This window comes from Barbus barbus, assembly GCF_936440315.1.
Source record: "Barbus barbus genome assembly, chromosome: 18".
Classification (NCBI taxonomy): Eukaryota; Metazoa; Chordata; class Actinopteri; order Cypriniformes; family Cyprinidae; genus Barbus; species Barbus barbus.
In genome coordinates, this window is record NC_136746.1 from 30,796,025 (window position 1) to 30,815,438 (window position 19,414).

Sequence of the window (19,414 nt, forward strand, 5' to 3'; positions counted from 1 at the left end):
ATATTCAAAATGTAAAATAATAATAATAATAATAATTTGGGGAAAAAAATAAAACAGATTTTATAAGGTCCTAAAAATTTATTTTGTGCTAAAACTTTAGATACACTTTTGTTAAATTATTTAACATTCACGATTTCCATTAATTAGACAGAAAAAAACCACCAAGGAAAAAAAAAGAAATCTAGAAAAAACTAAAATGGAAAAAAATGGAACTTCAGGAAAACATTTTCCTGAAATGACCCTATAAGGTGTAAACTGTTTCGAGTCTTAATTTAGGCACTCATTTGAACCACTTCCATTAATTATTTTTCCATCTTACTTTTATTATTATAATTATTTATTATTATTATTAACAAGGTTTTAGTTTTTTCTTTTTTATCTGTCATGTCCTTTGCATACAATTATTTCCATCTCCTTTGTATAAATAAATATGTTTTTAAAGTACAATTCAATTCATAAATCTTAACTTAATTTGCATTAGTTGTGAACACGATGCTGAACTGGAATTTTAGTTCAAGAAACAATAAAAATGAAGAAGTATTTCATATAACTGTAATATGTATAGGTTTGTTTTAATTAACTTAATTGAGAATTTTACATCCAGGTTTTAACAGTCCAAGTTGACAGCTAACACACACACACACACACATTTCTCTCATCTTCAGGCCGTCTGTTGGGTCTCCATCCTCTGAAGCAATAAGATCAGTGAGAAAACCCCATTACGACCGGCGGCGAGTGAGAAATAGCCTGGAGCAAAGATAACGATTTCTCAGCAGCATTAAGCGCACGTACGTGACATATCCGTGCTGCTGCTCACACTCGGCCGCGTGGATGCAGGCGCGCTCCGTCCCGTCTGCACTGTGTTTGGATTAGTCTATGAAGATCCCCGCAGACGGCCCATAGATATACACACTCTGGGGTCCAAGACCGCACCGGTGACGCCTGTCTCAGTTTCTCTTGATGACCACAAAAAGAACTTAAAATACTCAATTTTTCAATCTTTACAAAGGGTTTACTTTTATTTGTGTAAAGTCATAACAAAACCATGCGCTTTTATAAAATAAAGAACATAAACAGGGTGTGCTGTAAGGTCAGTGTGTTCAAAAATGTGTCCTTGAACCAGCTTCACAGACACATTACTGGCTGATGGCTCATTATAGCAGGCGCTTTGTCTCTCAGGTGTGAATCACTAAATATTCATCTTCATTGTCACTGCCTCGCATACTGCCTTTCCAACACAAATCATGTCTTACAAATGTTAAATTTGAATTTATTAAGGGAGAGCCCCTTGAGATGCTTCATCTCATTTTTAAGGGGAGTTTTCAAAAACTAGTCCATCACATCCAGTTCTCAAGAGTCATGTGAACAAATATTCTGTGTTTTATGGCCTTATTTCAGTGGCTTTTAGTTTTTAATTTTTCACTAACCACGTATAAACGCAATTCTCATGAACACAAACATGTACACTCATGCTGCTCACATATTACTGTAGCCCAGTTTGTGCTGATTACAGTGTAATCAGACTTTAGCCATTAATATTTTTTTAAGACACAAATGTCAGGGCATGCCAAAACTTCTCCAGGGCCCCAGAACCCCCTCGGACCCCAGAGGGTTAGCTGTGGAAAGGTCAGGCGTGCGGGACGCAGCAGGCAAACACGCATGAATCACGGGAGATTTGGTGCATGGCGGCGAATGAGTAACCCCGACACCCCATTATTTCCCCTGTTCTCCAGCAGCCCGGATTCATGCCGGCGCATGCCGTCAGTTCATTAGGAGCAGATCCCATCGCGCCGCACGCCGCTTTAATTCCACCGCTCGCTCCGTGTGATCGATACTGCATCAGTGTCAATGAAAATGACAATCGGGCAGTAATTAAGCGGTTAATGTTTGATTCAGATGTCATGATGAGGCCCGTCTGCTTATGTGTGTTTAAAGCAGCGGATGAAGTCTCTGCGTCTGACGGATCACGCTGATCTGATTTACACAGACAAACCTGATTACAGCGCTCTGAACGAGAGGAAGAGCAACACGACACAGACTGAAACTCACGCGCTGGAATCTGGAAAGGAATACCCAGAATCTGCTGTTATGGTTTAGATGAAAGATTCCTGATCAGCTTAATGATCAATCAGTGCAAAACCACCTTTCACATTTCTGAGGTTCATCAGAGCTGGGTACACTTCTGTAATATCTATCTATCTATCTATCCATCTGACTATATATATGAATATCTATCTATCCGAATATCTATTTATCCAAATTTCTATCCATCTGAATATCAATCTGAATACACTGCCCTCCAAAAGTTTGGAAACACCCCTGGCAAAGTGTGGTTTTGGACGATATCAGCATAAATCCTTATTTTTTTGGTGCAAATACATTAAAGTAACTTGACATTATCATTGAAGACCAGCAAAAAAAACATAATGGCAATATATAGATGTCAAAGTCAGACATGCCCCTTGGCCAGCTGTGATGCCTGGTTACTGGTTTAAACTTGGCCCAGGTTTGTAAAAGATGTTTGGGTCAGCACACATTAATACTGCAGCTTCAACACTTGATTTCCAGTTCAGTGTCAATGTTTGAATAAACTGACCGCTCCGATGCCCAGATTATGCAGAGCTGTAATAGCTGCTAATGCTGGATATTTTGATGAATTGAAAATGTAAGTTTTTCTATGTATAAACTGTTTATGTAATAAAATATGTTTTCGTAGTTTGTGTTGTCCCTCATCAGTGCAAAATTATCACAAATTAAAAAGGATTCATGCCAATATTGTCCAAAACCCCAATAGGGCGTTTCCAAACTTTTGGAGGGCAGTGTATCTACCCAAATATTTATTTGAATATCTAGCCATCTGAATATCTATCTGAATGTCTATCCATCTGAATATCTATCTGAATGTCTATCCATCTGAATATCTATCTGAATGTCTATCCATCTGAATATCTATCTGAATGTCTACCCAAATATTTATTTGAATATCTATCTATCTATCTATCTATCTGAATGTCTATCCATCTGAATATCTATCTGAATGTCTACCTAAATATTTATTTGAATATCTATCTGAATGTCTACCCAAATATTTATTTGAATATCTATCTATCTATCTATCTATCTATCTATCTATCTATCTATCTGAATGTCTATCCATCTGAATATCTATCTGAATGTCTACCCAAATATTTATTTGAATATCTATCTATCTGAATGTCTATCCATCTGAATATCTATCTGAATGTCTACCCAAATATTTATTTGAATGTCTACCCAAATATTTATTTGAATATCTATCTATCTATCTATCTATCTATCTATCTATCTATCTATCTATCTGAATGTCTATCCATCCGAATATCAATCTGAATATCTACCCAAGTATTTATTTGAATATATATCTGAATATCTATCTATCTATCCGAATAGCTATCTATCTGAATATCTCTCTCTTAACATCCATCTGAATATCTACCTGAATATCTAAATATTTATCTGTTAGAATATCCATGCTTTATCTATCTATCCATCTCTCAGGCCTATGAACCTTCAAACATCAAGACTTCCTAAACTTTTTTTCCAAACTTTCAAACAAGGCTTTGACATGCAAACATTCGACATCTGTCTGCGTTTCTAGTTAAGAATTACAGAATTTCTTCTAATTTTATTTTGTTGCACTTCTGCTTCCTTATTTTTAAATCTGAATTGCAACTCTGCTTTCGTTTGCTCTCAACCTCAGCACGTCAAACCCATCTCAAATCTCGATTCAGTTCTGAACGCTGACATTATAAGATCACATGCTCTGCTCTCTCCAGTCTTGAGAAATACGACTGCTAGTTCAGTCTGAGAGCCGCATTTGGGTGCTAAACGCTAAAGGACACGATTGACATGTTAAAGAGCCTCTCGCATGCATCTCCAAAATCCTGACAGAAGACTGCTCTCTCTCTGTCTCTCTGCGCTGGGATTTGCCGCATGCACTCGAGGGCTCTTCATCAAGCACTGTAACGAGGCCCAAAAGCTTGGGCTTAATGAATTATTAAATGCGAGTCAATAAAGGATAAATAAGAACAACAAATGCAACCTTTGGGTATTTAATTAGCAGAGGTGGAGCGCTGCATTTCTAATGCGTTCTATGCTAATCGCGTTTGAAATCTCACTCCGACCAGCAGATTTTTGCCCCAGAACGCCGGCGATCCATCAGAGGCCCGTTGATTCGTGTCGCCGCTGTCCAACTCATTAATAGTCCGTTAGCGGAGTGACCGGAGGGCGTCAGACAGACTCCCAAATCAATGCTCCTAACAGTCAGCTGAGAGAGACAGAGTCAGCGATCTGAGGACCAGAGATCAACACTACTAGATTAGCAACTTACTGACGGGGTTTACCCAGCAGGTGAAAATTGTGCATCTGACTGCTTCGTTAACTAACAGTACTAATGATGCTTGACTTAACATGCAACTGTGATGTTTATTAATTCAGTCACATGCCACACAACTCAATCAGGTTTGTAGGGATCTATGATTTCAGTGAAAATACAGATGGACTGAATGTCACGGATTTTGGCAAATTTTGGGCTAAGAAATCAAAAGCAGAGAAAGTGATAATCATTTCACCAGCATTTCACCTGAAAAATCGTCAGATACACAGATCTTTACGAAAACCCGCCAAAATAAAAGGTTTAACTTGAAAAGATTATAACAGGAATACATTATTGTATAGCAGAATGTATTTCTCAAAGTAATAATACAGTTCATTAAAACATACATTTGAAGGAATATCACACCATTTTAACAAATTCTGATTTAAACAGCAGTGCAGCACTTTGTTTGCCAAAAATGTGAGAAAATTACATTTTATTTGACTACATTTAAAAATCTCAATTATTTTTTTTTAAGTTTCATGCATTCATTTGATTACCAACATTTGTTAAAACTGTTATACATTTTTTTAATTGTTAATTCAATTTATTACACATTTTTTGATAATTACATTTAAATTAAATCATTAATACAGAAACAAGAAAGAAAAACAAATAAATAAATAACAATTTGGGATAAAAATAAAACATAATTTGCAGGGGGAAAAAATAGAAAGAAATTCAATTAAATGTGGGAAAAAATAAATAGAATTTGGGGGAAAAAATAAGAGATTTCATGGGGCCCAAGGCTTTGACATGGTGAAACATGGCATGAAATTAGATTGAAAAATCAAACTTATAAGCAGAAATGAGGTTTTCTAAGGATGTACATTTAGACCAAATAACCTATGACCTGACACTGCTGGTCCACTCACATACTGACAAACACACACACACACACACACACACACACACAGGGCTAATGATGAGCTGCAGCATTAAGATGCTTTTAGCTGCATTAATAATGCTGATGGAGTGTGTGTGTGTGTGTGTGTGTGTGTGTTTGTTTATATCACACACAAACAAATGTGCTCTGAGAGAGATGTGCCAAATGAAGGGTAAGCAAAGTCAGTTTGCCATAATCAAAGAGAGTCTTTTAGAGGACAGCGGTGTCTGACGGCGTACATGTGAACGAGAAACACAAACTAATGCCTAAAACACACCTGCCAGAGTCAAGAGAAATGAGCAATCTGTCTGTGTGTGTGTGGGGGGGGGGGGGCGTTCATGAAATTAAACATTTCAGACTCAAGTCGTAACAGGAAACTGTCAACAGGAAGGTCACGAGCTGATCAGATGAAATGTGCTCCGTTCATGAAGTAATGGTAAACATGCACAGAATGAATCATGGGTATACTATGAGAGTAAAACAAGAATTACTGAACACGACACTGAATTAAAACCAATCTGTTTTCTTAAAAAGCCATAAAGTGTTTTCAAATGTTTCATAACCGCTTCTGAGCACAAATACAGATACTTGCTTTGATAACAAGTGACATTCACAGCATTTAAGCCAAAATTTAGGAGTCAGATTCTAGCCACGGCAACATTTGTCATTTCAATTTAGTTTACTTGATATACTAAAATAACTAAAAATGTATAGTCATAAAGAGACAAAATATTACAAAATAAAAAAAAAAAATTACAGAAACAACAAAATTAACCATTTTAACTAATTAAAATGACAAAAATAAAAAATTATTTAATAGTATCACATATATATTTTTAATAGTATCACATTTAATTTGATGCACTAAAATACCTAAAACAATTAATAAAAATAATACAAATAAAATACAAATAAAAAACTATATAAACAAACAAAAAAACAAAAACTACTAAAAATGGCAAAAACACTAAAGATGACTAAGATTAAAAATATTTTAGATATAAAAAAAATAAAACAAAACAATAAACTACTCTGGTATCACATTTATGATATATATATATATATATATATATATATATATATATATATATATATATATATATATATATATATATATATATATATATATATATATATATATACACATACATACACACACACACACACACACACATATTTAACGGATTAAAAAGAAATGTGTACTTTGAATGCAATGGAAGTTGATGTGGATAAAAGTGTCTGCCAAACGTATTAAATGTACTGTATGTTCTATATTATAGATCACGGGCTGAGATACAGACATATGCTTTGATAACGAGCGACATGCACACATTTTAAGAGTCCTAAAAGCGTCTGGGCTGAAGTTTGTGTCAGATTCATGTGAATTTCAGGAGCGGGCTCCCTTCACACGGCCTCATTTGAATTCCCGTCGATGCAGGAAGGCCATTCATCAGGACGCTTCGCTGCTGCTCACAAATGCATGGAGCTAGCAATAAAATTAACCTTGTGCCAATTGTTTTCCCACATGTTTGATGGGCCGCTGGCAGCTCATCCGTTACTGCAAGGATATAAAAGAAGGCAGCAGCAGATGCGCAGAAAATGATGACCTATGTGCTCGACACGACAAGAGAAGATCTGGATCTGATTCAGCTCTCTTCTGAAACATAGTGAACTATATAGACAGCACCCTACCAAGACAGCATACTAACGGAAATAACACTTGTGCTAATTTGGTTTTCCTGGTCATAAATGATCAGCCTTTTATAACTGCACGTAGAGATCTTAATTAAATTTAAAAAACTTTTATTTCAACTAGTTGCCAAGGCAGCATTTCTCATTTTAGTTTAGTTTAATTTGATGTACTAAAATTCTAAAGTAAAACTGAAATTAAATTAAAATTATTATTTTTTAATTCAATGAAAACTACACAGACATGTAAAAAAAAAAAAAAAAAAAAAGACAACAAAATTACTAAAAATGTTTACTAAAAAAAGAATTGTAACTAAAAACTACATTGTAACTTTCAATTAATACAAAATTAAAATATAAATATAAAAACTGCTAAAAATAAAATGAAATTATAATAGTATCTCAATTATACTAAAATAACAAGCAAAAAATGTTAACATTGAATGCAATGTAAATGTATACATGTAAATATAAAATAATGCATTATTAATCTGACCTAAATAATGTCATTTTATCAATAAATTTCAGTAGAGATTGATGCACATTTACTGGTATTTTCTACTAACTAGCATCGTATCTCAAACTTTTTAAATGCTTGTGGTGCACTGTGAGATTATCATCCATGATGCCTTAAAATACTGTCTAAGTAGGAGGCTCAGCAGCATTTGAAACAGATGTAACACACAAACACAGCTCGTGTTTACAGTGCAGAGAGAGAGAGATGCTGGGTGAAAAATCCTTCAGTGGATGTTTATTTGCTCTCAACACCTCCTAAGCGATCAATATTTTTAATTTGGGGCCAAGTTATTATTTTTCACATCACTGCGCTGGGGAGCAGAGTAAAGTGGCTCATATTTTAGCACTAAAAAGATCGATATGACAGCCTCACCTTCACTGTGGCCCTTACACACACTCACACGGGGCCGAAGGCAGACACACACGCTCTGCACACATCACACACACACACACACACACACACACACACAGGTGATTTACTCACCCCTGCTAAACCAATCTGACCACACACACACACTGCACGGGTTTACAAGTGCTTACACGTGTGTGTGTGTGTGTGTGTGTCAGAGCAGTGTTTCCTCTCCGAGGGTCGCTCATATCAGATGCATCTGTTTCTATATAATCCATTAGCTGCGTATATATTTCGCTCTAAATTTCTCTAGCGCCTCGCCCTCATAATTCACGTCTGATGGCAGATTCATCGATTGTCGCTCAGCACACATCCAGACGTCTGTGTGTGTGTGTGTTTTGGAGAGCGCGACTGATGGTGTGTGTGAATTATTGCTCTACATTATTACTCCAGTGATGTCCTGCACATTCAAACAGCCTCGACCGGCTCCGTCCTGCACTGGAATAAGACACACTGGATTTAGTCTGCGATATTTTAAGATGGTTATGTTTAGAGTAGCGTCTCACATCCTCACTGGATGTGACTTATATCATTTCAGCTTACATCTTGATTTTTTTGTGTGTGTTTATACCATATTAAGTGTAATTTTTTTACATATATTTTAATTATTAAAATGTAAATGATTTTTTAATAATTATTTTGTTATAAAACAAGTTATTATTATTATTATTATTAATTATTAGTTATTAATTAAATAACGATGGGAATAATTAAAAAAATTATGTAAAAAGTTATTTAAATTTTAAAAATAATTGAACATAAGTTAAATTATTTATTTATTTAAATGGACAATTTTTTAAATAAATAATCCATCCCGTGGCCTGTTTGAGAAACACTGATCTAGAATGTTCTTGATGGTCAATTATGATAAGAGCTCAAAAACCACAAAAGTTGAGGAATCATTGATGTCTAGAGAACACAAACGCTGCAGGACGGCACACACTGAACTTTAATACTAATGAGCACTAATGAGAGTTGGAAACACACACACACACACACACACATATACACACACAGTGAATCCTGTACATCTGCATGGTGTGTTATTCTCCTCAAACACGCTTCCTCTCAGTGTCATTCTTCAGAAGGGCTCTTCTCTGTGTAAGAATTGATGGCATTACAGCGGCTGACACGAGTCTAATCCGCCGGGATAACAGCGCATGTTATCAGCCGTCAGCACACACGAGACAGAGACGGACGTGTGTGAGATTACCAAGAGACACTCGCGCTGCTGCAGCCTTCCTGCAAATACAGGGCTTTTAAAACCTCCACAAATAAAATGAATATCACATGCCGTTACAGAATAAACCCTTACAATCTCAAAATAAATCAACCATCTCAAATTGTTTAACTTAATTAAACAGGCTGCTTATCACATTTAACTGCAAACGAGGGGAAACTACTCAAGATTACACATGTACTGAAATTGGTTTATGCTCTCATATATCAACACGTCCATCGATATTGGGCTTTGCTGAATAATGTGTTTAAAAGGAAGGCAATCAAAAGATTATTGTGCTGATACTAATAAAATCTATACATCAAATGTGTTAAAGTTCTTAGTCTTTCTTTCCTGTGACGGGGCGGTTCAAAGGGAAGATATAAGAGGTGATGTTGATTTAAATGCCAGATACGGTTTATAGTAGGGCTGTCAACTTTACTCGTTTAGTCGACTAATCGGTCGATGCCGTCTTGGTCGACTGACATTCTCATTGGTCGACCAGTTGCATCATTTCTTTTTTTTTTTCACCAATAAAGAAATTTTCATTGATTTACTCCTTGATATTTAATCCTTTATTAGCAGTTATATATTACTGTATTCTAAATATAATTAGCCTATGTTTTATCCCCAACTTTAAATGCTTTAATTTAGGCTATTTTCTAACAGCGCCACAGTTTAGCGCAGCACGAACACTCGGGAACCGCTCCTGTGGCTGGCTGCACTGCTGCTCGCGCTCAGTAAGGAATATAGGAGTGTGTTTTCTTATGTTTTTCTTTTTATTTGTACACTTGACGCGTTTGAAAATAGCCTAAATAATGTAACAAAACTAAAATAAATCTATAGGCCTTCCTACTATACAGCCTATTATTTAGGGTTGTTTTTCAGGCTATTTGTGTTTGTTTTAAAACACCTAGATCGGCTGGACAAAAGTGAACCCATAGCTTTGAAAGTAAAGAAGAATATACAGCCTGTATAAACGAGAGCTTTTGTTAGGATTTTTCATTATTTGGCAGTTTTAGCAGTTATATTTGATTGTGACGGTCACTATAGACCTAGGACAGAGCTCCTCACTTTGCAGTAAAAAAAAAAAGCACTTAATTTTCAAAGAATTGTATTATTATTATAGTTTTATGTATTGATGTTTTTTCGTTGTTGTTTTATAAATGCTCTATGAAAATGGTTTAATAAATGTTCAATCAAAATGCAAAACATCGCGTCTTTTTTTTTTTGTCGACTGATCGTTGCGCAGGACAGGACTTTGGTCGACTACAGCCCTAGTTTATAGTGTGACCAAAATACCAATAATAGCCAGGAGAGAAGATGTTATGCATAACGAGGGACTTTTAATCATACACAAGCTCATTATGAATAATGTTTAATAATAAATGTCTGAAATACATTATGACTCTTATTTTGAAATGTCTACACTTTACTACTTCAGCTGCTCATTCAAAAATATGAGCGAAATATAGGAACCAACATACCAATAAAAAACTAAAAATATATATATTTTATGAATAATGAAGGATATTTAATAATAAATAAGTCTGAAATACATAATGACTCTTATTTACTTTACAACTTCAGCAGCTCATTCCAAAACATGAGATATAAACTATGCATCTTACAACCAACTACAACATTATAATCTAAAAACCATAATGTAAACACTGTAAGCTCATTAAAGATGCATCATAAGCGAGTGTTAGCCATAAATGTGCCATTAAGTAATTGTAAACATGCAACAGCGTCACATTTGACTTAAAAATCATTGCCTTTTGAGGTTTAATAAATCACATATCTGTATCACGGCGACTGTTTTTCCCTTCTCAAATTTAACCCTAAACGGGCGATGTTTCCTGGGATACAAACATTTGAGAAGCTGTGGGGAGAGGCAGAGAAAGTGTGGGTCTTATTTCTTGGTTTCCTTTTGAAAGGGTGTTTGTTGTGAATATTTAGATGAGGTGTCTTTGTTCATACATTCATTGTTTCGCTCACAGGAAGCATTGAAATCTGCATGGCCACCTCTGGTGGGAAATCTACTCTCCCTCTGATAAAAGTTGATCTAGTTCATATTTACACATGTTGAAGGAGACTCACCTGTTTAAAAAGCTGCTGTTCAGCATTAGCTTTTATAAATTTACACCAAAATTTTATGAATTCAATGCTTACATTTTGTGTAATCTGTCTCTAAATGTCTGTATCTCAGGGGATATGTCGCTCTTTTAGGGGTATAAATCAAGATATGAAAACAAATACAGACTCATAGAAATATAGATTTTGTGGCTTGTGTTTTAGAAAATCAAATCTTTTTGTAATCTTGATAAAACATTGTTGGAAAGGTCTGACAGCCAAGGTTGCATATTTGGTAACTGTATTGTAATAAGTGATATAGTGACAGAATTTGTTTTTTTTCTTATGCAGTTTTCTGTCACAAATCAATCATGTAACTGTGTAACCCAGTGTTATTTTTGGTATAGTGCCCAAACAAAATCTCACAGGAACCACAATTTTTATATCATCAACTTCAAATGTGGAACTTGAATAGACATGGCTTTGATTTCATAGAAAGTTTAGAAGCAACATTTTATAATATATATATAAAATAAAATAAAAATGGTATACTACCTTTACAGTAAACTTAACTTTTTTTTTTACACTTATTTTGAAATGCTTTCACTTCAGCAATAACCTGCTATGTGTCTTAAAGAGAGACCAACCTTAGGTCTGTTTCCAAAGCAGGAATTACAGCCATGTTGTAAAAGCATTGATAAACCAGTGTTGTGTTTTCAGTCAATTTATACCCCAAAGGAGTGACGTATCCTGGGGATACAAACATTCAAATCAAATATATGACTCAACATTTGAAACAAAAACATGAAATTGTATTATTTGATAATACAATACGATGGAAAATAGCAATAAATTAATTTTCTGATGTTCTTTTGCCCTTTTTAGGGTTAAGACCTCTTAAATTATAATCAAGACTTCTGATAAACTATTTATTTAAACTATTTTTAATGGTCTTGTATATGATCAAACTAAATGTTTAAACCCTGTGCTGTTCAGTCTGGTGGATCTGTCAGAGGTGTTGAGATTCGCCTCGGACTCGTCCTAATTAAAGCCACGGGTCGTGGCGAGACTCAGCATGTGTTAGCAGTCGCTGTAACGCAGTCGCATTGTGACAGGAACACAATATCACACACGCTGCAGTAATAAGGGGCGGACATTAGTGCACGTCATTACCCATGAGCCTCTGGGCCCCGGGGCAGAGCGGCATGATAAATATTAATGGTGTGGAACTAGTGAACAGCGGCTGAATGATCAGGGATGCTTCCTCTAATTGACCTTTTACCTCCCGTATACTTTACAAGAGCCGTAAAACACGCCATCAGAGCCGTGGCTGTCACTCACTCACACACACACACACACACACACACACTCTCTCACACACACACACATACTCTCTCACACACACTCTCACACACACACTCTCACACACACACTCTCACACACACACTCTCTCACACACTCTCTCACACACTCTCTCACACACTCTCTCACACACTCTCTCTCACACACTCTCTCTCACACACACACTCACACACACACACACTCTCACACACACACACATACTCTCACACACACACACATACTCTCTCACACACACACACACATACTCTCTCACACACACACACACACACTCTCACACACTCTCTCACACACTCTCTCACACACTCTCTCACACACTCTCTCTCACACACACACTCACACACACACACACTCTCACACACACACACATACTCTCTCACACACACACACACATACTCTCTCACACACACACTCTCACACACTCTCTCACACACTCTCTCACACACTCTCTCACACACTCTCACACACTCTCTCACACACACACACTCTCACACACACACACACACACACACACTCTCACACACACACACTCTCACACACACTCTCACACACACACACACTCTCACACACACTCTCTCACACACACATATATATACATATATCTCTCTCTCTCTCTGATGAATGAACACTTGATGAATTACACTTTTCTGAGAACAGAATATTGAAGTGGAGATTGCTGAACTGCAAGCTAACTGGTGTTTTCAGAAAGTGAGTTTATGCACAGTGCAGAGAGAGCGTGCACATGGTTGCCAGATTGACACTTAGATATTTGCGTATTGCGCTTATGTGAAGCTCTGTTTTGGGGATTTTGTCTCTTTATATCAGGCAACCCAGTTGTGTTCCTCTGCGGCCAGATTAAACTTAGATGTATCTTATACTCCATTCAGAATGTTTTTAGAAACCCTGCACTTTTTAAGTGCTCCGTTTTAAACTGTGTTCTTGTATTCAAATTAAGCGCGGTCCACTGCAGCGCACATGCCGTGATATTATTACTAAATACATTTTTATTTTCTACATTTATTTATTTTTCAATTTCATTTATTTTATACATTATATTATACACACAATTTTTAGTATATATATATATATTTTATAATGCGTTATATATAAAAAGGTAAAATTATAAAAGCAAAAATAATTAGTATATATTAGTTTACATTTATTGTACATAATGTTATATAAATACACGCATACATATACACACACATATATATGTACATATACACACAGAGAGCAAATTTATTATATTTATAAAACCAATTATTTCCATGTTACAAGATTTATATTGCATGAAAACAGAAACTATTCACGAGGGAGCTAAATCTTCCTCAGTACACAGCAAACACTGTCTGTCTCTGTCTGTCTCTCTCAACTCACATGATCTGAAAACTGACAGCTCGAGCAGACAACAAACAGTTACCCGAGCAAAACAAATGCAGTGTGTGGTTAAACGGCACGCGTCTGTCTGAGCGACAGCAGGTTTATTGACTGTCTGATACACCGATCGGATTCTCTCGTCTTGCTTTCCAGCATAAATATCTAAGCATCCGTAAATCAAGATACATTTACTGGAGAAGATGACTTAACATATCAAGTCTTCTTTTCTGAAAAACTTATAATGAAGTGAGTTTATGATTAAACAAATATCTGTCAATGGAGTCAGAAAAAGCAACTACATTCAAAGTTAAAGCAAGCTTATTTTTTTTGAGGCCACAGATTTGTTTTTGTTTAAAGCAAAAACTCACTTCGTTTTGTTCAGTTTCTCAGAAAAGCATCTCTCATATCTTTAATTTTTCATCTCCGGTATATGTATCTTTATTAATGGATGTTTAGACATTTGTACATCTTCTGCAGTGCTCAGAAAGTTAGAAATAATAAAATGTTTGATTTATCTTTTAAAATATTATTCATGCATTTGTATTTGAATGTGCATGAATGATCTATTAAGCATAACGTTGATAAAAGTATCAGCAAACATCTTGCCAAAACATTATAATCTAGAATCATCTCTCCTGCTGAAGTACAGTATTTCTGGCTCCACTGTATTTATTTCTGGGTTTCTGCTTCCATCTAGTGGCAGCTGCCGGAAACTCAATCTGAAGACGGATCGCTATTTATGAGATCACAAAACTGATATTATCCAGATATGGATGTTCATAAACAAACAAACGCCCTACAGATCTGATCAATAATCACCACAACATCAGTAACTTCAATTGATAAACATCATATTTATATCCATCTTTACCCATGCACATGTCCTCACATGAAGTTATAAATACTAATACATCTCAACTAGCTGATGGTTTATGTCATCTCCAAACACCAACTATCATATCACGCAGCTCCAATAAGACTTTAAGATCTTTTAAAGATCATATTATTGATTTCTGCAAAATTGTTTTGAAACACTGTGCAATGTGAAATAAAACTGACTTGACCTGAACAGAACAGAAGAGCAAATCACATCAAATATCAATGTCACAAGAGAAAAACCCATGTAAATCAATTTATGATTAATTTAATATATTACTTATTATATATAGGGAGTGTTTGCTCCGTTTCATTTTTCATATTGTAAACATTATTGGTTTTCTATATTAATAAGTGTGTGTGTGTGTGTGTGTGTGTGTGTGTGTGTGTGTGTATAAACACTGAATATTTTTTTTTTATTAAAAATGTTGAAAAACATGTTTTTAAAAACATTATTATTATGGATTTCTATAAAACAATGTGTAATGCGAAACAAACCTGACTTGAATTGAATGAAACAAGACAATCACATAAAATATTAAATTTCACAAGATTAAAACGCATTAATTCATGCATCTCAAAACTTTTTAAACACAAATAGCTAAGTTAATATATATATAATATTTAATTAATATAAGGAGTTTGTATTCTAAGTTTCATTTTTATTTTGTAAAAATAAAACATTATTGGTGTTATATTTAAATAAATGTGTATGTGATATAAATAATCTATAAATAAACAAATACACACATTTGTAAAACATATGCACTAGTGCAGGTGGCGTTTTATAAACATTAATATTATGGATTTTTGCGCAATAAACCTGACTTTAATTGAATGAAACATAAAATATCAAATATCACAAGATTAAGACATACGCAACTTAATTTTATTCTTCCCACAAACCTAAACATCTAAAAGTTCCTGCTTAAATGACTGAAATAGGATGTGCAGATATCAGGCAGACATATGTAGTTCATATGAATCAGACATACTATTATTAAACCTGTAAAACAATGAGCAGAAACTTTTGACTGGTCATATATATCTACAGTACATGTCTGATCTGAAGGCATGTGCGCCCCCTAGCGGCTCCGTAGTGAAGCTGCAGCCGGAAACTACAGAAACAAACACAGCACTGAGGGACTTACTGTGAACTGCTCCTGGGATTTGTAGTTCTTGTCGAGGTAGACACGAGCACGGTTGAAGTCCTTCATGGCGTCACTGGACAGCAGCTCTCTGACAAAACAACACCAAACACGCACGTGATGCTCAACACACTTACTGCAAAACACCACGGTAATAGCCAGGTATTTCATGTAGTGTGGAAATGATGATTCTTTGACGTGCCATACAAGTAGTGTGACCCTTATATGTGTCCCTGCAGCACAAAAGCAGTCATGAGTAACACAGGTATATTTGTAGCAATAGCCAACAATACATTGTATGGATCAAAATTATACATTTCTCTTTTATGCCAAAAATCATTAGAATATTAAGATCATGTTGCATGAAGATATTTTGTCAAAACTTAATTTTTGATTAGTAATATGCATTGCTAAGAACTTCATTTGAACAACTTTAAAGGAGATTTTCTCAATATTTAGATTATTTTGCTCCCTCAGATTCCAGATTTTCTAATAGTTGTATCTCAGACAAATATTGTCCTATCATAACAAACCATACATCAATGGAAAGATTATTTATTCAGCTTTCAGATGATGTAGAAATCTCAATTTAAAAAAATTGACATGTCTTTATTATTATATTTATTTGAAATATCTCCATGTGCCTGTTGCTGACTTATTATCCCTGTAAAAAGTGACACATGAGTACTGGAATAGTCCAAATGATAGTCACAATAATAGTCCAAATAAATGCAAGTTTATTTTTAAATGGAACAGTTTGAGCCTTAACATAAGAAAAAAAAAACAAGTCTAAAACATCAGTTTGCATATAGTTATTGATAGTCTGATACAGTTAGAATATGAAGGGAAAACAGCTCAATTTTATTCAGAGACGCAAACTGAGCAAAAATATGAATTTGCAGCAGATGCTGATATTTCTATGATGAAATTCTGCTGCTTGTGATGTAAATCAGTGAGATGTTTATAACAGTAGAACCGGATTCACTCGCTTCAGAGGAACTTACTTGATGAAGCTGTCCACGTGTGTCATAGACGCCTCGTAGTTCTTCCCTCCGACCTCCTGACAGTGAAGAGCCACGAAGAGCGGCCGGTGCGTCTGAACCGTCTGCAGGAACACAGCACACAAGCAGTGTTGGGGAAACTTACTTTTAAAAGGAATGCATTACAAAATTGTGTTACTCCCTACAAAAGTAACTAATTATGCTAGTTACTTTTTAAATATGGGCAGGGCTTGTTTGTTTGTTTTTAATATAAAAAGTTCTTGTACAAATGTAAAGCCCTTTCACACCAAAAGTGAAATGAATCTGCCTCAGACTGAAGGAAATGTAGATTCACGTCTGTACAGTAGAGGGCACCGCAAAGACATCGGTGACTGTGTGTGTGTGTGAGTGTGAGTGTGTGTGTGTGTGTGAGAGAGTGTGAGAGAGAGAGTGTGTGTGTGTGTGTGTGTGTGTGTGTGTGTGCGTGTGAGTGTGTGTGTGTGAGAGAGTGTGTGTGTGTGTGAGAGAGTGTGTGAGAGAGAGTGTGTGTGCGTGTGAGTGTGTGTGTGTGTGTGTGTGTGTGTGTGTGTGTGTGTGTATGTGAGAGAGTGTGTGAGAGAGAGTGTGTGTGTGTGTGTGTGTGTGTGCGTGTGAGTGTGTGTGTGTGTGTGTGCGTGTGCGAGAGAGTGTGTGTGTGTGTGTGTGTGAGAGAGTGTGTGAGAGAGAGTGTGTGTGTGCGTGAGTGTGTGTGTGCGTGTGTGTGTGAGTGTCTGTGTGTGAGAGAGAGTGTGTGTGTGTGTGTGTGTGCGTGCGTGTGTGAGAGAGTGTGTGTGTGTGAGAGACGGACATACTTTACTCAAGTAAATTTAAAAAGTATCTGTAGTTTATCAGAGTGTTTTTCTGTTGTTGGGGGGGTTTTTTTTACCTTTAATACTTGAGTACAAGAAAGTACTACATTTTTAATGTTCTTAAGTAAATCTTTGAATTTATTTTACTTTTTATTTTAAAGAAAGTATTAGATTTCTGATATATTTCTTATTTAATTATTCAAGAATCAGGATTCCCATTAATTTAGAAAACTGGGATATATGAATAAAGTCCTAAATTTATTAAAAATAAATAAAATAATAAAATCTTACAATGTCATGGAAATTTGTCAAGTTTCAGGTACAAATAGCTAGAAAGAATGAATGAACATTTTTATTTTGTGTTATTGTTGTTTATGTTTACTTCAAAAAAACATTCAGTTCTTGAATTCTGGAATTATACAATAACTATTTTTGAATATAATTAATAATATAATAATACAATCAATCAATCACTACTAGTTTCTGCAAATAAAAATAACTGGAGAAGCACTGGAGTCAAAAAGGTGGAGAAGCACGGATGTAGACTCAGTTCAGAGCAGCACAATAACTAAACATGAGTGTTTACGGTCGTATAAAAGTGCTATTAATAACACAGCTGTCACCAGGTGTTAAACGGCGTCAATGCTAAATAAATATTAGCAAGCCATTAAACGCCTAAAAGAGCAGGAAGCACTCAGACAGAACAATGCTTGAAAAACCATCAAAACAAAACAAACAGAGCGATGCGGTTAGTAGTGCGAGCGCTTTCTCTATATACAGTATATGCACCTGCACAGTTTAGATGTGTCTACTAACTAATGCTCAGTCATTTAACCAGAAGCCTTCAGATCAAAAACATGTCACTGATGTGCCATATGATCATATCTCACACAGTCCGCTGTCCGTCTCAAATACTGATCGTGTTTAATGTTGTGTCTAATTTAACATGTTTAACGAGCAAATAATGAGGGGTCTCTGTCAACGAGAATCTGCTGATTCAAATGAAGCGTCGCACGCCTGACACATTAAACGTGTTTATTAATCAGCATTATTACAGCCACTGCATCAGTAAACACTCACCTCACATAAAACAGGTTTCTATGAGAAGAATTAAAGAGTTGATCGAGAATGTGACTCCAGGATGAGCTGGATTTACTATTATAGCTTTGAGTTTTAGATTTCCTATTCATTTAATTATAGCTGAAGTTTTAGAATATTTGCTGTTTTTTTTGTTTTTATTAGATTTTTTTTGTAATATGTTTATACCGTTTTTATTTTATTTTTTCATTCAGTTTTAGTTATTTTAGTACTTTAAACAAAAACAAAAAAAACAGAAGAAAAATGTTGCCTTGGTAACAATTTATATGTATTACCAGTCAAACGTTTTTGAACAGTAATGTTTTTTACAGAATTCTCTTCTGTTCACCAAGCCTGCATTTATTTGATCCAAAATACTGCAAAAGCAGTAAAATTCTGAAATATTTTTACTATTTAAAATAACTGCTTTATATTAGAATATGTGTTAAAATGTAATTTATTTCTGTGATCTGCAGCTGTATTTTCAGCATCATTACTCCAGTCTTCAGTGTCACATGATCTTCAGAAATCATTATAATA

General features: G+C 35.3%; 1 protein-coding gene across 2 annotated transcripts in view; it reads right to left on the minus strand.

Moving 5' to 3' along the window:
* The window catches only part of inpp5a (inositol polyphosphate-5-phosphatase A), a 187,527-nt gene that overhangs the window by 119,128 nt on the left and 48,985 nt on the right, over nt 1–19,414 (minus strand). For both annotated transcript variants that reach the window (XM_079439461.1, XM_079439462.1), the window contains exons 3-4: nt 16,974–17,074; nt 15,973–16,060 (exon numbers count right to left, since the gene is read on the minus strand). In XM_079439461.1, coding sequence (XP_079295587.1) covers nt 15,973–16,060; nt 16,974–17,074 — 189 coding nt within the window. The remainder of the gene's footprint in view (nt 1–15,972; nt 16,061–16,973; nt 17,075–19,414) is intronic.